This window comes from Silene latifolia, chromosome 8 (genome assembly GCF_048544455.1).
Source record: "Silene latifolia isolate original U9 population chromosome 8, ASM4854445v1, whole genome shotgun sequence".
NCBI lineage: Eukaryota > Viridiplantae > Streptophyta > Magnoliopsida > Caryophyllales > Caryophyllaceae > Silene > Silene latifolia.
Window position 1 is genome coordinate 113,064,183 of NC_133533.1, and position 20,268 is coordinate 113,084,450.

Below are 20,268 nucleotides of genomic sequence, written 5' to 3' on the forward strand. Positions count from 1 at the left end.
AAACCCAAAATCTCATTGAAGACGGTACGTATCCGTCACTTTCGAGTGACGGATACCATTTTCTCTCACAAATGACCCAAATAGAGGAGAGAGGGTAGCACATGGGGGTGCCCCACCTTCTCCCCCCTATCCGTTTTGTGAGTGACATTACCCGTCACTTGTTCCGACCCGTCTTCAGCAAGACTAATTGTAAATGAAAAGAATGGAATCTTTGACATGATCACTTTCCTTGTATTCATCATTTTCAGACTAAACAATTCTTATTTTCTCTAATTACTTCATTAACAAGTTACAAGATCCAATACATTTGTCGTTCTAATTAAGGCAGATCGCTTTAGAAATCGAGCTAAATCTTACGAAGTACTCCACATGTCTAGGCGGTCCGTTTTTCTTAAGACCATTGTTTTTGGTCTGAAATAAAACAGATAACATGTCATTATTTTACAATAAAATGTTGTTATTTTTTGATAACATGTTACTATTATTGTTCATATCATTTTCAGGGTAAAAAATGACACATTTAGTCATAACATTTTGTGAATTAATTGATTACATTTTCTTAAAAAATGGCAACATTTTATCCGTCTGACAAATAAGATCAAAAGTGTCTGTCTGAAACAAGAATTTGTGATGTCCAGGTTATTTATTGTCCTATTCTATTTTAGAGTGTCTCACTCAATTGTTATCCGTATTTTTTTTCCTTTGACAGTTGAGTTGACACTTCCCATTTCATTAAGCTTAATACGTGCATATTTTCCTTGACATAATATGCACGAAACTAAAATAGTAAAAAAGTTATATCAGTCTATATTGAGCGTGTACATGCTTCAACCATGCGTTTACCATGTTCTTAAGTTGAACAACAAAACCATTGCCGATCACTTAGGCACCAATGCGCGATGTACATGGTTTTCTAATATTTTGGACTTTGATCTCTTATTGAGTAATCTTCCAGATTTTGAAAGATGTCTACTTATATAATTTTGATAAATTGTTGCTATTATTTGTCAAACTTTAAATCTGTGGGTCATCGCCAAAACTTCGAAGCTGGCTCCGCCAGACAACCATCGATTACAAGTTGCTATATAAAAATGTGAAAGGAACTACATTAACAGTACAATATGACTAATACGAGTAGAAAAATTCTACAGTAGTATATTGTTGTAAAAAACAAGAGAGTTGGCATGTGAGAGTTTGGACTAACAATAATCTACTCATGATCACTTAGATCAACTGACAAGGGGTTGTTAAACTAACTGAGAGTCCGTGTTCGTCGTTCTCCTAAACGCAACATCATTAAAACTCACGAGGAGAGTTTCTCCGCCCAAGAAATTCTACTCCTATTAATCCGGGATTAAACCGGATGGTTTACCGCAAAAAACAATAATCTCATTTATTTTTGTACCAAAAAAAACACTCTCATTTATATGCATTATTCTCTTTTCTTTAAAGCAAAAACTTTGAAAAAGAAACCAATAAAAACATGAAAAGGAATATGAAAAGCAGTCCCTCCAAAAATTCCTCTATAAAACCCCATTTAATCTCAATTCTTGTTCTTCCCCCTTTCTCCTGATTCTTCAATCAACTTCCCACTATTTTAATTATTTTTATTACACTATAGTTACATTATATTTTGAAAAAGCAAATAAAAGAGAGGTTTTGCACTTTTACAAGAATTTTGATTACATTTTTTGATGATTTAGTTGATGGGTATTTCTTAAATGATAATTTCTTGGTATATTCATCTTAAAAGTTGAGTTCTTTATTGTTTTTCTGAGGTGGGTTGTTTTTCTATGGCATGTTTGAGCAATATTTGTAATTGCAGCAGCAAGTACAGTAATAATTTCTTGGTGGTACAAATTGAGGGTATTAAAATTGGATTTTCCCTTTTAGTTGAAGATTACACAGCTTAATTTTGTAGGGTTTTGAAGTTCAGATGATGGATTATAAAGTTATGAGATTCTGCAGATTGATTTCTGTCATCTTCTTGCTGCTAATATCTCAAATTGGTACTATTTCCAATGATTTAATTTATTATCTTTTGATTTATGAAGTTGTTATTACTATGCACAAATTCTTGTTTAAGACGGACATATTCTACGGATTATTATGTTGATTAAGTTTAGTTTTCTTTGTTTAAGTCATCAACCTGAGATTTCTAGCTGATTATTGAATTAGTTTACAAACTGTGTTTCAGTAAAGTTGTAATTTGAGGTTATTTGTTTCTTGATGCTTCATACTCCCTCCGTCTCCGTCATTTGTTGAACTTTTTTTACTCTATGAGTATTTTAGTCAAAGATAAACAAATGATTGGGACGGAGGGAGTACAATAATACAGTAGCATTTTAATGAGAAGGTATGATCTTTTTGTTGATCATATACTGGTTTACTTGTAAAAATCTTGTTAGATATGGATTATGATCCTAGATCTTTTATCAATCTGTATCATTATGTGATCAAGGTAGATTTTAATGGAAAAAGTTTGTAGCTTTAACTAATCTGTATCTTTCAACTAAGCACAAGTCTAGTTAGTAGAGTTAGTCTCAGGCTCTCAAGAGAATGTGATTTCCTATCGTCTATCGATATTGTCTTATTAGGCTAATTACTCTTTCAACTGAATTCTAGCGACAAAGCGGTTCAGTTATGAATTATCATCTTATGATCTAGTTTATCTCATGAGATGATGAGAATGTACTTTAAATTTGTGAGTTTGATGCATATTTGATTTTGCTACTTGTGATACTTCTTTTTCTCCAGGAGCAACAAGAATTGATGCTTTTACTGGAACATTTGGTATAAACTATGGGAGGATTGCCGACAATCTTCCATCGCCGGAAAAAGTAGTTCAGCTTTTACGAAAAGCAAAGATTCGAAATGTTAGAATATTTAATTATGATCATAGTGTGATTCAAGCATTTAGTGGCACTGGGCTCGAGTTAGTTGTTGGGCTTCCAAATGAAAATCTCAATGATATGAGTACTAACCCAGATCATGCTTTGAAGTGGGTTAAGGACAACATACTGGACTTTTACCCACAGACTCGAATCGTCGGTATAGCTATTGGAAATGAAGTTTTCGGGAACGACCAAAATCTGTGGGGAAGTCTGTTGGGTGCAGTCAAGAACATTTATAAAGCGACGAAAAGTCTCAATCTTGATGATAAAATTCAAATTACTTCTTCTCAGCATTTTGGAGTTTTTGATAATTCGTACCCTCCTTCCAATTGTACTTTCAGGAATGATCTGAAGGAATACATAAAGCCACTTTTGGATTTCTTTTCACATATCGGGTCACCTTTTTGTTTAAATGCTTATCCATTCCTTACTTACATGAGTGATCCAACCCACATCAACGTAAGCTATGCCCTTTTTCAGAAAAACCCGGGAATTATAGACTCTCAAACAAAGCTCCATTATGACAATCTTCTAGAGGCTCAGGTTGATGCAGCTTATGCTGCACTTGAAGATGCGGGTTTTAAAAAGATGGAAGTGATAATTACTGAGACGGGTTGGGCATCTCGTGGAGATCAAAGTGAAGCTGTTGCTACTCCTGAAAATGCAAGGACCTATAATTACAATCTCCGAAAGAGGCTTGCCTTGCGAAAGGGAACTCCTTTAAGACCAAAGTTAATTCTTAAAGCTTATCTCTTTGCTATGTTCAATGAGGATTCTAAACCTGGGCCGACTTCTGAGAGGAACTTTGGGCTTTGGAAACCTGATGGAAGCATTTCATATGATGTTGGATTTCCTGCTTTGAAGTCCTCAGCTCCGGTAATATGAGACTGGTTGTTTTCCTGGTCAATATGTCTACTGAGTAGTGAATATATACTGATTCTGATATAAAAAAATAGAGCCTATGTTTGATGATAATTGATAAATAGTTTGCCAACCTCGCATTTCATTATAAACTTTATTTAGAATTCTGTAAATAAACGTTTGGAATGTTGTTGTGGCCTTGTTGAATGAGATTTCGAATATTTTGGATCCTTGGCTAATGTTTACAATATGTTTTGACAATTTTAAAAAAATGGCATTTATATATTAATCTCTACCCTTTTATGCTTAAAATCATATCATTGGGGTCCCATGTTTAAGTTTTGCATATATCTTGCGTATATATTTCCCTGATACCCCTGCATTGACGATTTTATGATTGACCTCCTCATTGGAGATTGATTTTATTCCTAATTGTCTACCATGTCTTTTAGAATTCCACAACAAATTCCTTTGGCATGTATATTATATTAGTAATGCGTAGCCCAATTAGGTGACTAATGCCATGGTTGTACACGATGATTTACGTGAGGGGTGACAACGTGCTCCATATCGTTTTGGGCCTAAGGCTTTGTTGTTGTATCTTATATCTCATGCTCACTAAGTCACCAATCATTACATTGTACGACTAGGTTTATACTTGCCTCAAGATAGTTGTTGAAAATTTTCCCTTCTGCCATTGATGTCTTAGTCCTGATCTCTTCTGTTTATAATGGTGAGCAGGGTATTAAAGCTCCAGGCTGGTTCACGCCCTATACTGTGGTATTTACCATGACAATGTCGATACTATTTCTGCTTTTGATATCGTGATGACGTAGCAATTTGAATTCCATTCGTGGAGTCAATTGGGTAGCAGGTACTATAGTCTCCAACATCTGTTGTGCTGATATAAAATGAGAACTCCATGATTGCTACATTATGCTGATACTTTTATTGTTTTCTTTCATCTAACAAATTATTCCTTTAACTTGGTGCCAATTACATCGTTTATGAGCAGACAGATTAATACTCACCAACTATAAATATATTTTCATAATATTTAATCGTGGAGTTTTTCTCGGCATAATTGATTATGATTATTTGCTAAGAGATTGATTAAATGCTTTCATGTATATTGTGATCAAATTTATAATTAAAATTAACATAAGATCATGGTTAGCCATGAACTTCTTTGTCATATGGCCAGACCAAGTCAAAGTCCATGTCCAAGATCATGGGTCGCCATAAAGTTCTGAGAACTACCTTAATCCCTTGGCTTATTTATTAAGGAACGGAGTATGAATTAACGGAAATACTAATTGCAGATAAAGGGAGATCAGATAAAGGGGCGATCTTGAGAACACATAACAGAAAGGAAATGGCAAAGACTAGCATGGTTGTCATGATAGTAGCAATGATGATGCTGATTAGTGGAATAGCTGCCAAGAATTTGACCGTGGGAGATGAAATGGGATGGAAAGTTCCTTCCTCTGACGACTTCTACACCACCTGGGCTGCCAACCAGACGTTTGTCGTTGGTGACATTTTGGGTAATTCTATTGTAACTATACATTTATTCGTTTGCTTTTACAGAGTACATTTTACGAGTCTTGGTCATGATAATGCTAATTTGTATTAATGTCCATTATTTATAGGAAATGTTGTTAATTTATAATCGGTTAATTACTACGTACCTTTTAAAATCAAGTTTTTGAATCTACCTTTTAAAAACTTTTTAAAAACTATCACCTTAACTCTTCACCATCCCCACTACCAGTCACACCAAACCACCACCAACAGTCGCACCACCACCATCTCCAATCGCATCACGACCAAACTCGTGGGATGAAATACCACCGGCACTTGCCACACCAGGCAGCAGACCCGATGAAGAAAAGCCACCACCACCACAACAAACAACACTCCCTTTCTGTCAAAAGCAAACCCCATCCTCAAAGCACCGCCTTGAAGACATCAACATATTTAGCAAGCTACAACGCCTTCAACACCACCGTTACCATGCCACTGAAACCATCGCCATCACGCCATCTGAACCCTGTGACCCAGCATTTCCTTTTATGGTAGAAGCGGCGGCCATGATTGTTGGGTGGATGGTGCGAGTAGTGGTTGTCATATCCTGTGAATTTTGGCTTAGTTGGGTTATCTTCTTTACCCATAAGTGGAGGTTGAAGGAGGTCTTGGTGGCTCCTATGGAAGTGGTGGATTTGGGTGGGTGATGAAGGTGGTGATTGGTGGTTGTCAAAGAGATAGATGCGGTGGTTGTTTTGGGAATGTTAGAGAAGGATTAAGGCGTATAGTAAGGGGTATTTTGGCCATTCACTTTTTTTTTGGCCGTAAATCATTTACGGTATCAGTTTTTGATCAAAAGTGGTTTAGATGGTACTACGGAGTACATTTTTAAAAAGCTTTTAAAAGGTAGCAAGTTTCAAAAACTTGATTTTAGAAGGTAGTAATCTGAAAAGTGAAAGAAGATAGGACTTTCGGTATAAGTTTTGGAAGAATTTCGTTCACTTGAGATTTGGCATTAAGAATTATCTTCGATATAAAATTTGAAAAATGATGTTATGTTATTGTTAGGTATATGTTATCAATTTTTCCTTATTTATATTCCACTAGAGTTAAAAAACAACAATGTCTAAGCTACAAATAATTCTTTCTCCCAACTTGCTCCATTTTATACTGTGTTTTCCTTCACTACGCACTTCCATTGTTGGCATGGGCGTTTTAAGCGGGGGTTCATGGGGTTCCATTGAACCCCCACTCATCCCCAAAAATTATCATATATAAGTAGGAATGATAATGAATCAGTAAGATGTTGGCATATTGGTTTGTATGTGGCCTTTTATTCAGGGTGTTGGGGTTCGATTCCCTTAGCTAACAAATTTTCCTTACCATTTACTTCTTTATTTATTTTTAATTGACTTTTACTTGCAATTTTAATTTAATATGTAAATGTGAACCCCCATTACGAGCATCCTAGAAACGCCACTGATTTGTTGTCCCACCTTACTTTGGCACCTCCTGGTGACAATTCATGTCACGAAATCATTATGAGAATAATATTTCTCGTTGTTTGTATTATCCCCTTCAACTGTACCGCGTATAAGTGTAGTACATAATGTCGTTTTACAGAGATCATGTTATATCCCCCTTAAGTTCTTAACCATTCATTGTCTTGGCAGTTTTTAACTTTGACACTGGCGCCCATACCGTGGCCATAACGTCAAGAGATGCTTATGACGATTGTGACAAGGACATTGATGCGGATGCTATTGAAGTTGAAGAAGGCCCTTATGAAAGGACCCTGGATAGCGCAGGGCAATTCTACTTCTTTTGCACTATAGGCTTTCACTGTGCCAATGGCCTGAAATTCTCTGCCAATGTCACGGGAACTCCTGCACCGGCTCCTTGATCTTCTTAAGGAAGATTTACTACCGCCTCCCACTGGTTTTACCATCTCCTTTCCTCGTGGCCCTTATATACCATCAAGCTTCTATCAGTTGTTTATTTCTTTTTTTCCGTTGTTGGAAAGGTTGAACCTGGTGATAGTATCATCACTCGTGACTTGTGACTTAACTAGACTAATTATCTCACCGGTGCAGTTATATTCCGTGGCTTTTGTTTATGTAAACATCTTTTTCGAAATATTTGGTGTTCTTATTTTCTCTCTTTGTGGATTTAAGTTAGGTGGTACAGATTTGGGTCTCTTTTGGTTCGATCTGTTGTTATTCCGACTCATGTTCAAATGTTTAGCTGTTAAGGGTAATTATTTTTTTCCATTGGAGGAGCTGGTCGGTCAGTGCGCCTTTGCTACTAGCTACATTGGTCCTGTCTTCATATGATCGCATTAACTTGTTTCCGGTGGTGGCATGCAAAAATTTGTACATTAGTCACTGTGTGAGATATATTTTAACCAAACGTATGAAATTAACACAAATTCGAGAGAGTACGTTGGCCACTGCATTCACATAATCACATTTTGATGTGATAAGTTGGTGTTGCCTGTTGCCTGTTGGTGACCTGCAAAAATCGACGGAGTATGTAATACGGTTAAGTTTCAAACGTCGTTTGTTCCACTAATTATTAGTGTAAAAGTCATCATAAAGTAAGCCTTACATCATCTTTACATCACTTAGTTAAGTCGTATAAGACTCGAAACAAAATCATTAAGGAAGTCAAATAAAGTTTACTTTTTTTTTACAACAATAAACTGATTATATTAAAAACTACATCATCTATCCAGTAGCTAAACGAATAGACCAGAAAAGAGTAAATTCTAAAGAGGTGGCGAATTTCATGAACTGAATTCCGCACGCCTATTGGTACTGGCTGTAACTTTGCCAGAACAGAAGATAATTTTCGACATGAAATGACAAAAGAGACAGAGGTATAGCCCACCAATTGGGCACGTCGCATTGCAGACAGTAGAGCTCTTGTCGATGCCACCAGTGTAGACGAAGCTCTGATATAGACCCGATCAGATTCTCCCGTAAGTGAGTCCGAAATGGAGGCGTGATAACACTTATTCGAACTCAAATGACCGACCAACACATATATGCAAATAGTGTCAGAGGTAATGGTTATTGGGACGACTGCCGGTGCAGGATATGGTACTAGCGAAGTGTAACCCGTTAAGGTGCACCAAGTTTCTGGGAATTTTTGATGTGAAGTGAAAAGGTGATCGGTAAGTTGGCAAATTCGCAGAGGATCCACAGGACAGTGGTTATAAACTACAGAGTTTCGGACAGTCCAAATTGCTTGCAGGACACATCCAAAGTAAAGGAGAGGATTGTAAGAACCTGATGACCGATGATGGAAAAAGGATATCAAATCAGCCAACCATCTAGAAAAGGGTATCCCAGCATTTGTTTGCGTGTTAATACCAAGAGCAGAAGATTGTCATACATGCTGGGTAATAGTGCAAGATCGGAAAAGATGATCTGTAGAGTAGGCTGACAGATGGCCACAATGCTCACTTCTGCTGCTCATCTGGATTTATTGTACTCTGCATTAAAAGGCTAGCCTAAAAATGTCACGTAGACAATGCCACATGGGATGAAAAAAAACCACGTACACAATAACAATGTGACTTGGTAAACTAATATGACATGGATTATCAATTTATTATTATATTGCATTAATTTAATTCACTTATTTTCTTTAAAAATCCATCCATATTCCATTAGCTTTAAATTTAATTAACTCAAAAAAAAAAAACTACAGTAAGAAAATACGCATTAACTATAAGTTAATAATTTCAAGAAATTTCATATGGATTAGTATTATATGTATTCAAAATAAAAAAACTGAATACATAAGAAATTAAAAATGAAGAAGAATAAATGAAGTTGAAAAAAAAAATGTATTGTCGGATTTGTCACTAATTCACTACTTTTTTTTGAAAGGCACTAATTCACTATTATTGTTATTATAACTTTGTTGTATATAAAAGATGTTTTACAGAACTAATTAATCAATGAATGAGTATTAAATATCATAAAAATATTTTCTTAGGAAAATATAAAATGTATGGAAAAGAAAATATTTATTTAATTTAAGTAATTTACAAACAAATTCTGTAAATACTTAAATGAAATTAAACATTAATAATAGAATTTTAAAAGGGTAGTAATACTGTGTATTTAGTTCATGAAATTATTTCACGTAAAGGATAAGGTTTTGGAAAATATAAAATATATGGAAAAGAAAATATTTATTTATTTTAAATAATTTACAAACAAATTCTGTAAATACATAAGTAAATTAAACACTAATAATAGAATTTTAAAAGGGTAGTAATACCATGTATTTAGTTCATGAAATTATATCACGTAAAGGATAATTTAAATGAGACCTTCTCCATTCCACTTTTATTGTTTAATTATCCTTTAAAATTCATTCCGAATTAATTGTTTTTTCAAAATTTAGTATGATAAATGACTTAACTATTAGTATTTATACAATATAATAAAAAGACAAGATGAGTAGTTTATTATTTGACGTGTGTCATGTTAAGCATAGGGATGTCAGCGGGGCGAGTACAAGTGTATACCGCCCCGCACCCGCCCCAGTTGGGGCGGAGATGGGCAGAGCTTTGGCGGGTGGTGGGGCGGGTGCGGGTATGAAAATTGTACCCGCCATGGGTAATGGGGCGGGGATGGATTTTGCATCTTACCCGCCTCAAACCCGCCTACCCTCCAATTGCTAAAAAAATTTGTGCGATTATGACAATTTTTTAAATCTTATTTAGTTATAATTAAGATATAATGTAAATAATAACTATTTTATAAAGGTTTTTACTAACTTCTTGGTGAAAAACTAAACTTATAAAGATAAATTCAAAAAAAATGGAAATTAATAATGACTAAATCAACATTTGCAAAAAAATTTATCGAATAAATTATAGTGTAGCCGGTTAATGGATAAGCGGGGCGGGTACGGTTTTATATTTCCACCCGTTGGAATGGTTTTGGAAACTTGTACCGCCACGGGTGGTGGGGCGGGGACGGGTACGAGTTTTTCATGGTGAGTATGGGTACGGGGGAGCCTATATCCACCACCGCCCCGCCCCAATGACATCCCTAGTTAAGCAATTTTAAGTGCCACATTTTATGTTATTTTTCTTTGCAGTTTATCTATACAATATAGTTAAAAGCCTACTTAAACATTTAATTTTATTCCACGTGTAATTTTTCTATTGGTTAATAATAATTCAATTATATTAATTACTTAATTATCTAACTAAATTAAGTAATTATCTAACTAAAATTAACCACTAAATACCATGTGTTACATTCTTATAAAATACAAACAAGATAAAAAATATTCGTGGCAAACACAAAAAATAAATTAATACAAACTCTTTATTTCCTTCTCAAATTTGGTATTAATCTACCTATTCATTTAACTTTTTTTTTTCCTTTTATTTAATAGATGGTCTTTTGGTTTTTCCTCACAATTATTATACTTTATTGAAATTAATTAAATAATTAATTACAAAAATTTCCTTATATAAATATTACAACAATCCTATTTTTCATTTTTATCGAAAAAGTTGGTAGGTAAAGTATGCATATATAACCAATTGAATTATTTAACTTTTTAATTCTTATTATGTTTTGAATAGTTAGAATCTTATTTAACTATTATTTTTGTGTTTGTATTAAAATTGCAGGAGGATGACATACTCACATATAAAAAACATTGCATGAAATCTGAAAATAATGGTTATGAAACTTCTTTGTAATTATCTTTTGACTTGAATATATTTTTCATTTTTATTATTATTATTATTATTATTATTATTATTATTATTATTAATTTTATTACTATTATTACTATTACTATTATTATTATTACTATTATTATTATTACTATTATTATTATTACTATTATTATTATTATTATTATTATTATTATTATTATTATTATTATTATTATTATTATTATTATTATTATTATTATTATTATTATTATTATTATTATTATTATTATTATTATTACTAAAATTCTCCGGAAATCACGCAGAAAGTTCCTCGGGTCAGATAAAGCGGCCACGCAAAATTTGAGTAGCAACAGAAGACATTTGGGGGTGCCGGTACGCCATAAACCAGCATTCGTCGAACCTCGGATAATCGTGAAAAATGTATTAATAATCGTTATCTGAGGCTGAAATCGAATAGGTTAACTCCTGAAATGACCTCGGACGCGTGATAAAAAAATCGGGCGAAAAAGAAACAGGGCCCGCTACGACCTCGATAACGGCTCAAATTGAAGTGTATAATACACGGTTTTTCGGGATTCCAGGGTATCGGAACAAAATTCTCCGGAAATCACGCAGAAAGTTCCTCGGGTTAGATAAAGCGGCCACGCAAAATTTGATTAGCAACGGAAGACATTTTGGGGTGCCGGTACGCCATAAACCAGCATTCGTCGAACCTCGGATAATCGTCAAAAATGTATTAATAATCGTTATCCGAGGCTGAAATCGAATAGGTTAACTCCTGAAATGACCTCGAATGCGTGATAAAAAAACCGGGCGAAAAAGAAATAGGGCCCGGTACGACCTCTCGAACAGCTCAAATTGAAGTGTATAATACACGGTTTTTCGGGATTCCATGGTACCGGAAAAAAATTCTCCGGAAATCGCGCAGAAAGTTTCTCGGGTCAGATAAAGCGGCCACGCAAAATTTAAGTAGCAACGGAAGACATTTGGGGGTGCCGCCGGTACGCCATAAACCAGCATTCGTTGAACCGCGGATAATCGTGAAAAATGTATTAATACTCGTTATCCGAGGCTGAAATCGAATAGGTTAACTCCTAAAATAACATCGGACGCGTGATTAAAAAATCGGGAGAAAAAGAAACAGGGTCTGGTATGACCTCACGAACGGCTCAAATTGAAGTGTATATTACACAGTTTTTCGGGGTTTTAGGGTACCGAAACAAAATTCTCCGGAAATCACGCAGAAAGTTCCTCGAGTCAGATAAAGCGGCCACGCAAAATTTGAGTAGCAACGGAAGACATTTGGGGGTGCCGGTACGCCATAAACCAACATTCGTCGAACCTCGGATAATCGTGAAAAATGTATTAATAATCGTTATCCGAGGCTGAAATCGAATAGGTTAAATCCTGAAATGACCTCGGACGCGTGAAAAAAAACCGGGAGAAAAAAAAACAGGGTCCGATACGACCTCCAGAACGGCTCAATTTGAAGTGTATAATACACGGTTTTTCGGGATTCTAGGGTACCGGAACAAAATTCTCCGGAAATCGAGCAGAAAGTTCCTCGGGTCAGATAAAGCGGACACAAGAAATTTGAGTACCAACGGAAGACATTTGGTGGTGCCAGTATGCCATAAACCAGCATTTATCGAAACTCGGATAATCGTGAAAAATGTATTAATATTCATTATCCGAGGCGGAAATAGGATAGGTTAACTCCTAAAATGACCTCGGACGCGTGATAAAAAAATCGGGAGAAAAGGTAACAGGGTCCGGCACGACCTCCCGAACGGCTCAAATTGAAGTTTATAATACACGGTTTTTCGAGATTCCAGGGTACCGGAATAAAATTCTCCGGAAATCGCGCAGAAAGTTCCTTGGGTCAGATAAAGCGGCCATGCAAAATTAGAGTAGCAACGGAAGACATTTGGGGGTGCCGGTATGCCATAAACAAGCATTCGTTGAACTCGGATAATCGTGAAAAATGTATTAATACTCGTTATCCGAGGCTGAAATGGAATAGGTTAACTCCTGAAATGACCTCGAACGCGTGATAAAAAAACCGGGCGAAAAAGAAACAGGGCCTGGTACGACCTCTCGAACGGTTCAAATTGAAGTGTATAAATGTATAATCCACGGTTTTTCGGGATTCAAGGGTACCGGAACAAAATTCTCCGGAAATCGTGCAGAAAGTTCCTCGGGTCAGATAAAGCGGACACGGGAAATTTGAGTAGCAACAGAAGACATTTGGTGGTGCCAGTATGACATAAAGTAGCATTTGTCGAACCTCGGATAATAGTGGAAAATGTATTAATATTCGTTATTCGAGGCTGAAATCGAATAGGTTAACTCCTGAAATAACCTCGGACGCGTAATAAAAAAACCGGGCGAAAAAGAAACAGGGCCCGGTACGACCTCTCGAACGGCTCAAATTGAAGTGTATAATACCCGGTTTTCGGGGTTCCATGGTACCGGAACAAAATTCTCCGGAAATCGCGCAGAAAGTTTCTCGGGTCAGATAAACGGAACACGCGAAATTTGAGTAGCAACGGAAGACATTTGGTGGTGCCAGTATGCCATAAACCAACATTCGTCGAACCTCGGATAATCGTGAAAAATTTATTAATATTCGTTATCCGAGGCTGAAATCGAATAGGTTAACTACTGAAATGACCTCGGACGCATGATAAAAAAACCGGGAGATAAAGAAACAGGGCCCGGACGACCTCCCGAACGGCTCAAATTGAAGTGTAATACACGGTTTTTCGGGATTACAGGGTACCGGAACAAAATTCTCCGGAAATCATGCAGAAAGTTCCTCGGGTCAGATAAAGCGGCCACGCAAAATTTGAGTAGCAACGGAAGACATTTGGGGGTGTCGGTACGTCATAAACCAGCATTCGTCGAACCTCGGATAATCGCGAAAAATGTATTAATAATCGTTATCCGAGGCTGAAATCGAATAGGTTAACTTCTGAAATAACCTCGGACGCGTGATAAAAAACCGGGAGAAAAAGAAACAGGGTCATGTACCACCTCCCGAACGGCTCAAATTGAAGGGTATAATACATGGTTTTTCCGGATTCCAGGGTACCGGAACAAAATTCTCCGGAAATCGCGCTGAAAAGTTTCTCGGATCAGATAAAGCGGCCAAGCAAAATTTGAGTAGCAACGGAAGACATTTGGGGGTGCCGGTACGCTATAAACCAGCATTCGTTGAACCGCGGATAATCGTGAAAAATGTATTAATACTCGTTATCCGAGGCTGAAATCGAATAGGTTAACTTCTGAAATGACCTCGGACGCGTGATAAAAGACCACATGAAAAAGAAACAGGGTCCAGTACGACCTCCCGAACGGCTCAAATTGAAGTGTATAATACATGGTTTTTCGGGATTCCAGGGTACCGGCACAAAATTCTCCGGAAATCGCGCAGAAAGTTCATCGGGTCAGATAAAGCGGACACACGAAATTTGAGTAGCAACGGAAGACATTTGGATGTGCCAGTATGCCATAAACCAGCATTTGTCGAACCTCGGATAATCGTGAACAATGTATTAATATTCGTTATCCGAGGCTAAAATCGAATAGGTTAACTCCTGAAATGACCTCGGACGCGTGATAAAAAAAACCGGGAGAAAATGAAAGAGGGTCCGGTACGACCTCACGAACGGCTCAAATTGAAGTGTATAATTGTGACACCCCTCGTTGAGGCAACTAAATATAACTAGTAAATCGTGGCGGAAACACGATATTTTTAAAACTTTTAAAGCTTCTAGTGAAGTCCAACGCGAGGTATCACCAACACGATAGATAAGTTTAGATAGTTAAAGTTAAGTTTACAACACAAGTCTATTTATTGGGGAAAAGTTATCCCACGAATGAACATGTGTCTAAAAGTAGGTGAGTCTATTAAAGTGATAGCTAAATAAGGTCCAAGGTAAGAACTCGCTAGCTCACACGGTCTTCCCCATTTAAGCTTCATCACCAACCTGTCATTCATAATAAATATGAAAGCCACAGTCAATGGGGAGTAACTCAGGGTTCTCCCAGCCACAATATGTCAAAATACAAGTAATTAGGAATGCAATTAAATAAACAAGTATAAGAATAAATACTTACGGTAACAAGAGAATCATGATTAGTATACAAAATGCAATGAGAGTAGTTATGCATAAATGAGAGGAGAATAATTAGGTCAAACAGTCACCAATTGACTCGACTCAAATGTAAGACAAATTACAAAGTATAGACTCAAACAAGACAACCCTCTAGACTCCAACCTCTTGGTAGGACGACGATCATAATACGGTCCTAGTCTAAACCTGGCCAGACTCTCGGGATGGACGACACCCGATTCGACAAACGATACCAAATCGTATCCAAGACTCGAAATATGGTACACCTAACCGTGCCCGAAAGTCGAGTAACCTCAAGCGGAACCTTGTCACCTAACCGTGACCCCCGGTCCGAAGAGGCGGAAGGAAAAATAGCCCAACTCGGAAACAATGGCACCTAACCGTGACCCAATGTCCGAGGGCAAATAAATAAGGAATGTCGAGTAGTCTCACAATGTAAAACGTCACACTCGGGTCACAAATACGAGTGGAAAAGATTGAACAAACATAACGTAAACAATTCATGTGAAGCATGCATAAGTATAAAGGTATGAGAAACATCAGGTACTCTCTGCCGGTGTGGGCACCGCATTTCTTGCCCACCGGGCAGAGGATTCATGCTATGGTGAACAATGTCAAATTAGGTGAGGGTGTATTCTCTGGGGGTGGCGGCTGCCCACCCACCGGCCCAGGGGATACAAGCTAAAGGAAACAAGGTCAAAAACATTCAATGTGTATCCTCTGCCGGGGTGACCATTTTGCCCACCGGCAGGGAATACCTACTATAGTCAATTAACTTCAACATTTCACATTGTGTATTCTCTGCCGGTTGACCGGCTGCCGGCCCACCGGCAGGGGATACACCCTATTATAAAAGGCACCAAAAATTTCATGTACGCGCTGCCGGTTGGGTAGGCCGGCTGCCGGCCCACCGGCAGAGGATCACTGTATACGAAAACTCAACAAACATTCATCTAGAGCCTTCCAAATTCAACCATCTTTCATTTAATCATTTCATACTTCTTAAACATGATGAATACTCAAAAAATTACCACTTTCAAGATGTAATTAACATATGGGGTGGATTATAAGTCATTAAAGTGAGGCTTAAATCAAATAATTATGAGGGAATTACACTAACATCATCCCATATTTCACCATATTACAACAAGACATGAAATTACTCCTTAAACATGTGAGAATTGTCATACAAGTATTCTACTCAACACCAAATCACCAAAAAGCATGAAAGACACCAAATTTAACATTCATATGAGTCTAATACTACACAATTCACACAATTTTAACATAAAAGTCGAGTAACCCATCACCGTTACCTTTTTGCACTTCAATCTTCTAAAGACTCGTCAATGATGTAGCTATCCTCCTCCGGGTTGTCCAAGTTCTCCCCTAAACACAAAAACAAAGGTATTAAGTCAAGAATCTACATCCTTGTAAGATGAGAATTTCGAAATAGAGGAAAAGATGGCAACTTTCTTACTTAGAAAGAAGGGAAATGAGAAAAGGAAGAGAATGGCGCGAAAAGGAACGAGATTGGTGAAGAATTGAGTTGGTGAAGAATTGAGTGAGATATGGTGATTTTAGGGTTAGTAAGGGAAGGTTCAACAATGGTGATATGGTTGTTGGGAAATTTCAGAAATTAGAAGTGAGGGAGATGAAGTTGTGAGGGTTTAGTTGAGGTTTTGTGTAGAGAAAAGAGGGGGAAAAAGGCCCATGAGTCAAGTTAAGCCCAATAACTCGAAATGAGTCGGTATCCACTAGAATTTTCGTCCCAAGTCTACTATAACTCGAGTCGGAGAATAATATTATTAAAATCTACACTATTATTACCGTTACACGGCTACGACGATATTTTATGAAAATAAGCTTTAAATAATAATTATTTAATAAAAATTACTTAAAAGTTCATTTAAAATATAAGAAAGGCGCGGGGTGTTACAATAATACACGGTTTTTCGGGATTCCAGGGTACCGGAACAAGATTCTTCGGAAATCGCGCAGAAAGTTCCTCGGGTCAGATAAAGCGGCCACACAAAATTAGGGTAGCAACGGAAGACATTTGGGGGTGCCGGTATTCCATAAACCAGCATTCGTCGAACTCGGATAATCGTAAAAAATGTATTAATACTCGTTATCCGAGACTGAAATCAAATAGGTTAACTCCTGAAATGACCTCCGACGCGTGATAAAAAAAACCAGGCGAAAAAGAAACAGGGCCCGATACGACCTCCCGAACCGCTTAAATTGAAGTGTATAATACATGGTTTTTCGGGATTCCAGGGTACCGGAACAAAATTCTCCAAAAATCGCGCAGAAAGTTCCTCGGGTCAGATAAAGCGGACACACGAAATTTGAGTAGCAACGGAAGACATTTGGTGGTGCCAGTATGCCATAATCCAGCATTTGTCGATCCTCAGATAATCGTGAACAATGTATTAATATTCGTTATCCGAGGCTAAAATCGAATAGGTTAACTCCTGAAATGACCTCGGACGCGTGATGAAAAAACCGGGAGAAAATGAAAGAGGGTCCGGTACGACCTCACGAACGACTCAAATTGAAGTGTATAATACACGGTTTTTCGGGATTCCAGGGTACCGGAACAAAATTCTCCGGAAATCGCGCAGAAAGTTCCTCGGGTCAGATAAAGTGGTCACGCAAAATTAGAGTAGCAACGGAAGACATTTGGGGGTGCCGGTATTCCATAAACCAGCATTCGTCGAACTCGGATAATTGTGAAAAATGTATTAATACTCGTTATCTGAGACTGAAATCGAATAGGTTAAGTCCTGAAATGACCTCGGACGCGTCATAAAAAACCGGGCGAAAAAGAAACAGGGCCCAGTACGACCTCCCGAACGGCTCAAATTGAAGTAGATAATACACGGTTTTTCGGGATTCCAGGGTACCGGAGCAAAATTCTCCAGAAATCGCGCAGAAAGTTCCTCGGGTCAGATAAAGCGCACACACGAAATTTGAGTTGCAACGGAAGACATTTGGTGGTGCCAGTATGCCATAAACCAGCATTTGTCGAACATCGGATAATCGTGAACAATGTATTAATATTCGTTATCCGAGGCTAAAATCGAATAGGTTAACTCCTGAAATGACCTCGGACGCGTGATAAAAAAACCGGGAGAAAATGAAAGAGGGTCCGGTACGACCTCACGAACGGCTCAAATTGAAGTGTATAATACACGATTTTTCGGGATTCCAGGGTACCGGAACAAAATTCTCCGAAAATCACGCAGAAAGTTTCTCGTGTCAAATAAAGCGGCAACGCAAAATTTGAGTGGCAACGGAAGACATTTGGGGTGCCGGTACGCCATAAACCAGCATTTGTCGAACCTCGGATAATCGTGAAAAATGTATTAATATTCATTATGCGAGGCTGAAATTGGATAGGTTAACTCCTAAAATGACCTCGGAAGCGTGATAAAAAAAACCGGGAGAAAAAGAAACAGGGTCCGTCACGACCTCTCGAACGGCTCAAATTGAAATGTATAATACACTGTTTTTCGGGATTCCGGGGTACCGGAGCAATATTCTCCGGAAATCGCGCAGAAAGTTTTTCGGGTCAAATAAAGCGGCCACGCAAAATTTGAGTAGCAACGGAAGACATTTGGGGGTGCCGGTACGCCATAAACCAGCATTCGTGGAACTTCGGATAATCGTGAAAAATGTATTAATATTCATTATCCGAGGCTGAAATCGAATAGGTTAACTCTTAAAATGACCTCGGACGCGTGATAAAAAAACCGGGAGAAAAGGAAACAGGGTCTGGTATGACCTCACGAACGGCTCAACTTGAAGTGTATAATACACGGTTTTTCGGGATTCCAGGGTACCGGAACAAAATTCACCGGAAATCGCGCAGAAAGTTTCTCGGGTCAGATAAAGCGGCCACGCAAAATTTGAGTAGCAATGGAGGACATTTGGGGGTGCCGGTAGTACGCCATAAACCAGTATTTGTTGAACCTCGGATAATCGTGAAAAATGTATTAATACTCGTTATCCGAGGCTGAAATCGAATAGGTTAACTCCTAAAATAACCTTGGATGCGTGATTAAAAAATAGGGAGAAAAGAAACTGGGTCTGGTTTGACCTTCCGAACGACTTAAATTGAAGTGTATAATACACGGTTTTTCTGGATTTTAGGGTACCGGAACAAAATTCTCCGGAAATCGTGCAGAAAGTTCCTCGTGTCGGATAAAGCGGCCACGCAAAATTTGAGTAGCAACGGAAGACATTTGGGGTGCCGGTATGCCATAAACCATCATTCGTCGAACCTCGGATAATCGTGAAAAATGTATTAATACTTGTTATCCGAGTCTGAAATCGAATAGGTTAACTCCTGAAATGACCTCGGACGCGTGATAAAAAACAGGAGAAAAAGAAACAGGGTCCGGTATGACCTCCCGAACCGCTCAAATTGAAGTGTATAATACCCGGTTTTTCGGGATTCCAGGGTACCGGAACAAAGTTCTCCGGAAATCGCGCAGAAAGTTTCTCGGGTCAGATAAAGCGCCCACGCAAAATTAGAGTAGGAACGGAAGACATTTGGGGTGCCGGTATGCCATAGACCATTATTCATCGAACCTCGGATAATCGTGAAAAATGTATCAATACTCGTTATCCAAGGCTGAAATCGAATAGGTTAACTCCAGAAATGACCTCGAACGCGTGATAAAAAAACCGGGCGAAAAAGAAACAGGGCCGATACGACCTCCCGAACGGCTCAAATTGAAGTGTATAATACACGGTTTTTCGGGATTCACGGGTACCGGAACAAAATTCTCCGGAAATCGCGCAGAAAGTTCCTCGGGTCAGATAAAGCGGACACACGAAATTTGAGTAGCAACGGAAGAAATTTGGTGGTGCCAGTATGCCATAAACCAGCATTTGTCGAACCTCGGATAATCGTGAACAATGTATTAATATTCGTTATCCGAGGCTGAAATCGAATAGGTTAACTCCTGAAACGACCACGGATGCGTGATAAAAAAACAGGGAGAAAAAGAAACAGGGTCCGGTACGACCTCACGAACGGCTCAAATTGAAGTGTATAATACACGGTTTTTCGGGATTCCAGGGCACCGGAACAAAATTCTCCGGAAATCGCGCAGAAAGT

The 20,268-nt window shown here is 37.9% G+C and overlaps 2 protein-coding genes across 3 annotated transcripts; both read left to right on the forward strand.

Moving 5' to 3' along the window:
* Positions 1-1,436: 1,436 nt before the first annotated feature.
* On the forward strand, positions 1,437-5,185 carry LOC141597428 (glucan endo-1,3-beta-glucosidase 14-like). Of its 2 annotated transcripts, none has more exons than XM_074417894.1 (3): positions 1,437-2,009; positions 2,758-3,770; positions 5,078-5,185. In XM_074417894.1, exons 1-3 carry the CDS (start codon positions 1,937-1,939, stop codon positions 5,108-5,110), a joined length of 1,119 nt encoding a protein of 372 aa, XP_074273995.1. In that variant the 5' UTR covers positions 1,437-1,936; the 3' UTR covers positions 5,111-5,185. The 2 variants fall into 2 exon arrangements, with proteins under 2 accessions (XP_074273995.1, XP_074273994.1); XM_074417893.1 differs by lacking the exon at positions 5,078-5,185 and adding an exon at positions 4,497-4,629.
* LOC141597430 (umecyanin-like) lies at positions 5,131-7,430 on the forward strand. The gene is made up of 2 exons (XM_074417895.1): positions 5,131-5,302; positions 6,956-7,430. The coding sequence occupies exons 1-2, from the start codon at positions 5,131-5,133 to the stop codon at positions 7,183-7,185; spliced, it is 402 nt and encodes a 133-aa protein (XP_074273996.1). The 3' UTR covers positions 7,186-7,430.
* Positions 7,431-20,268: the final 12,838 nt, after the last annotated feature.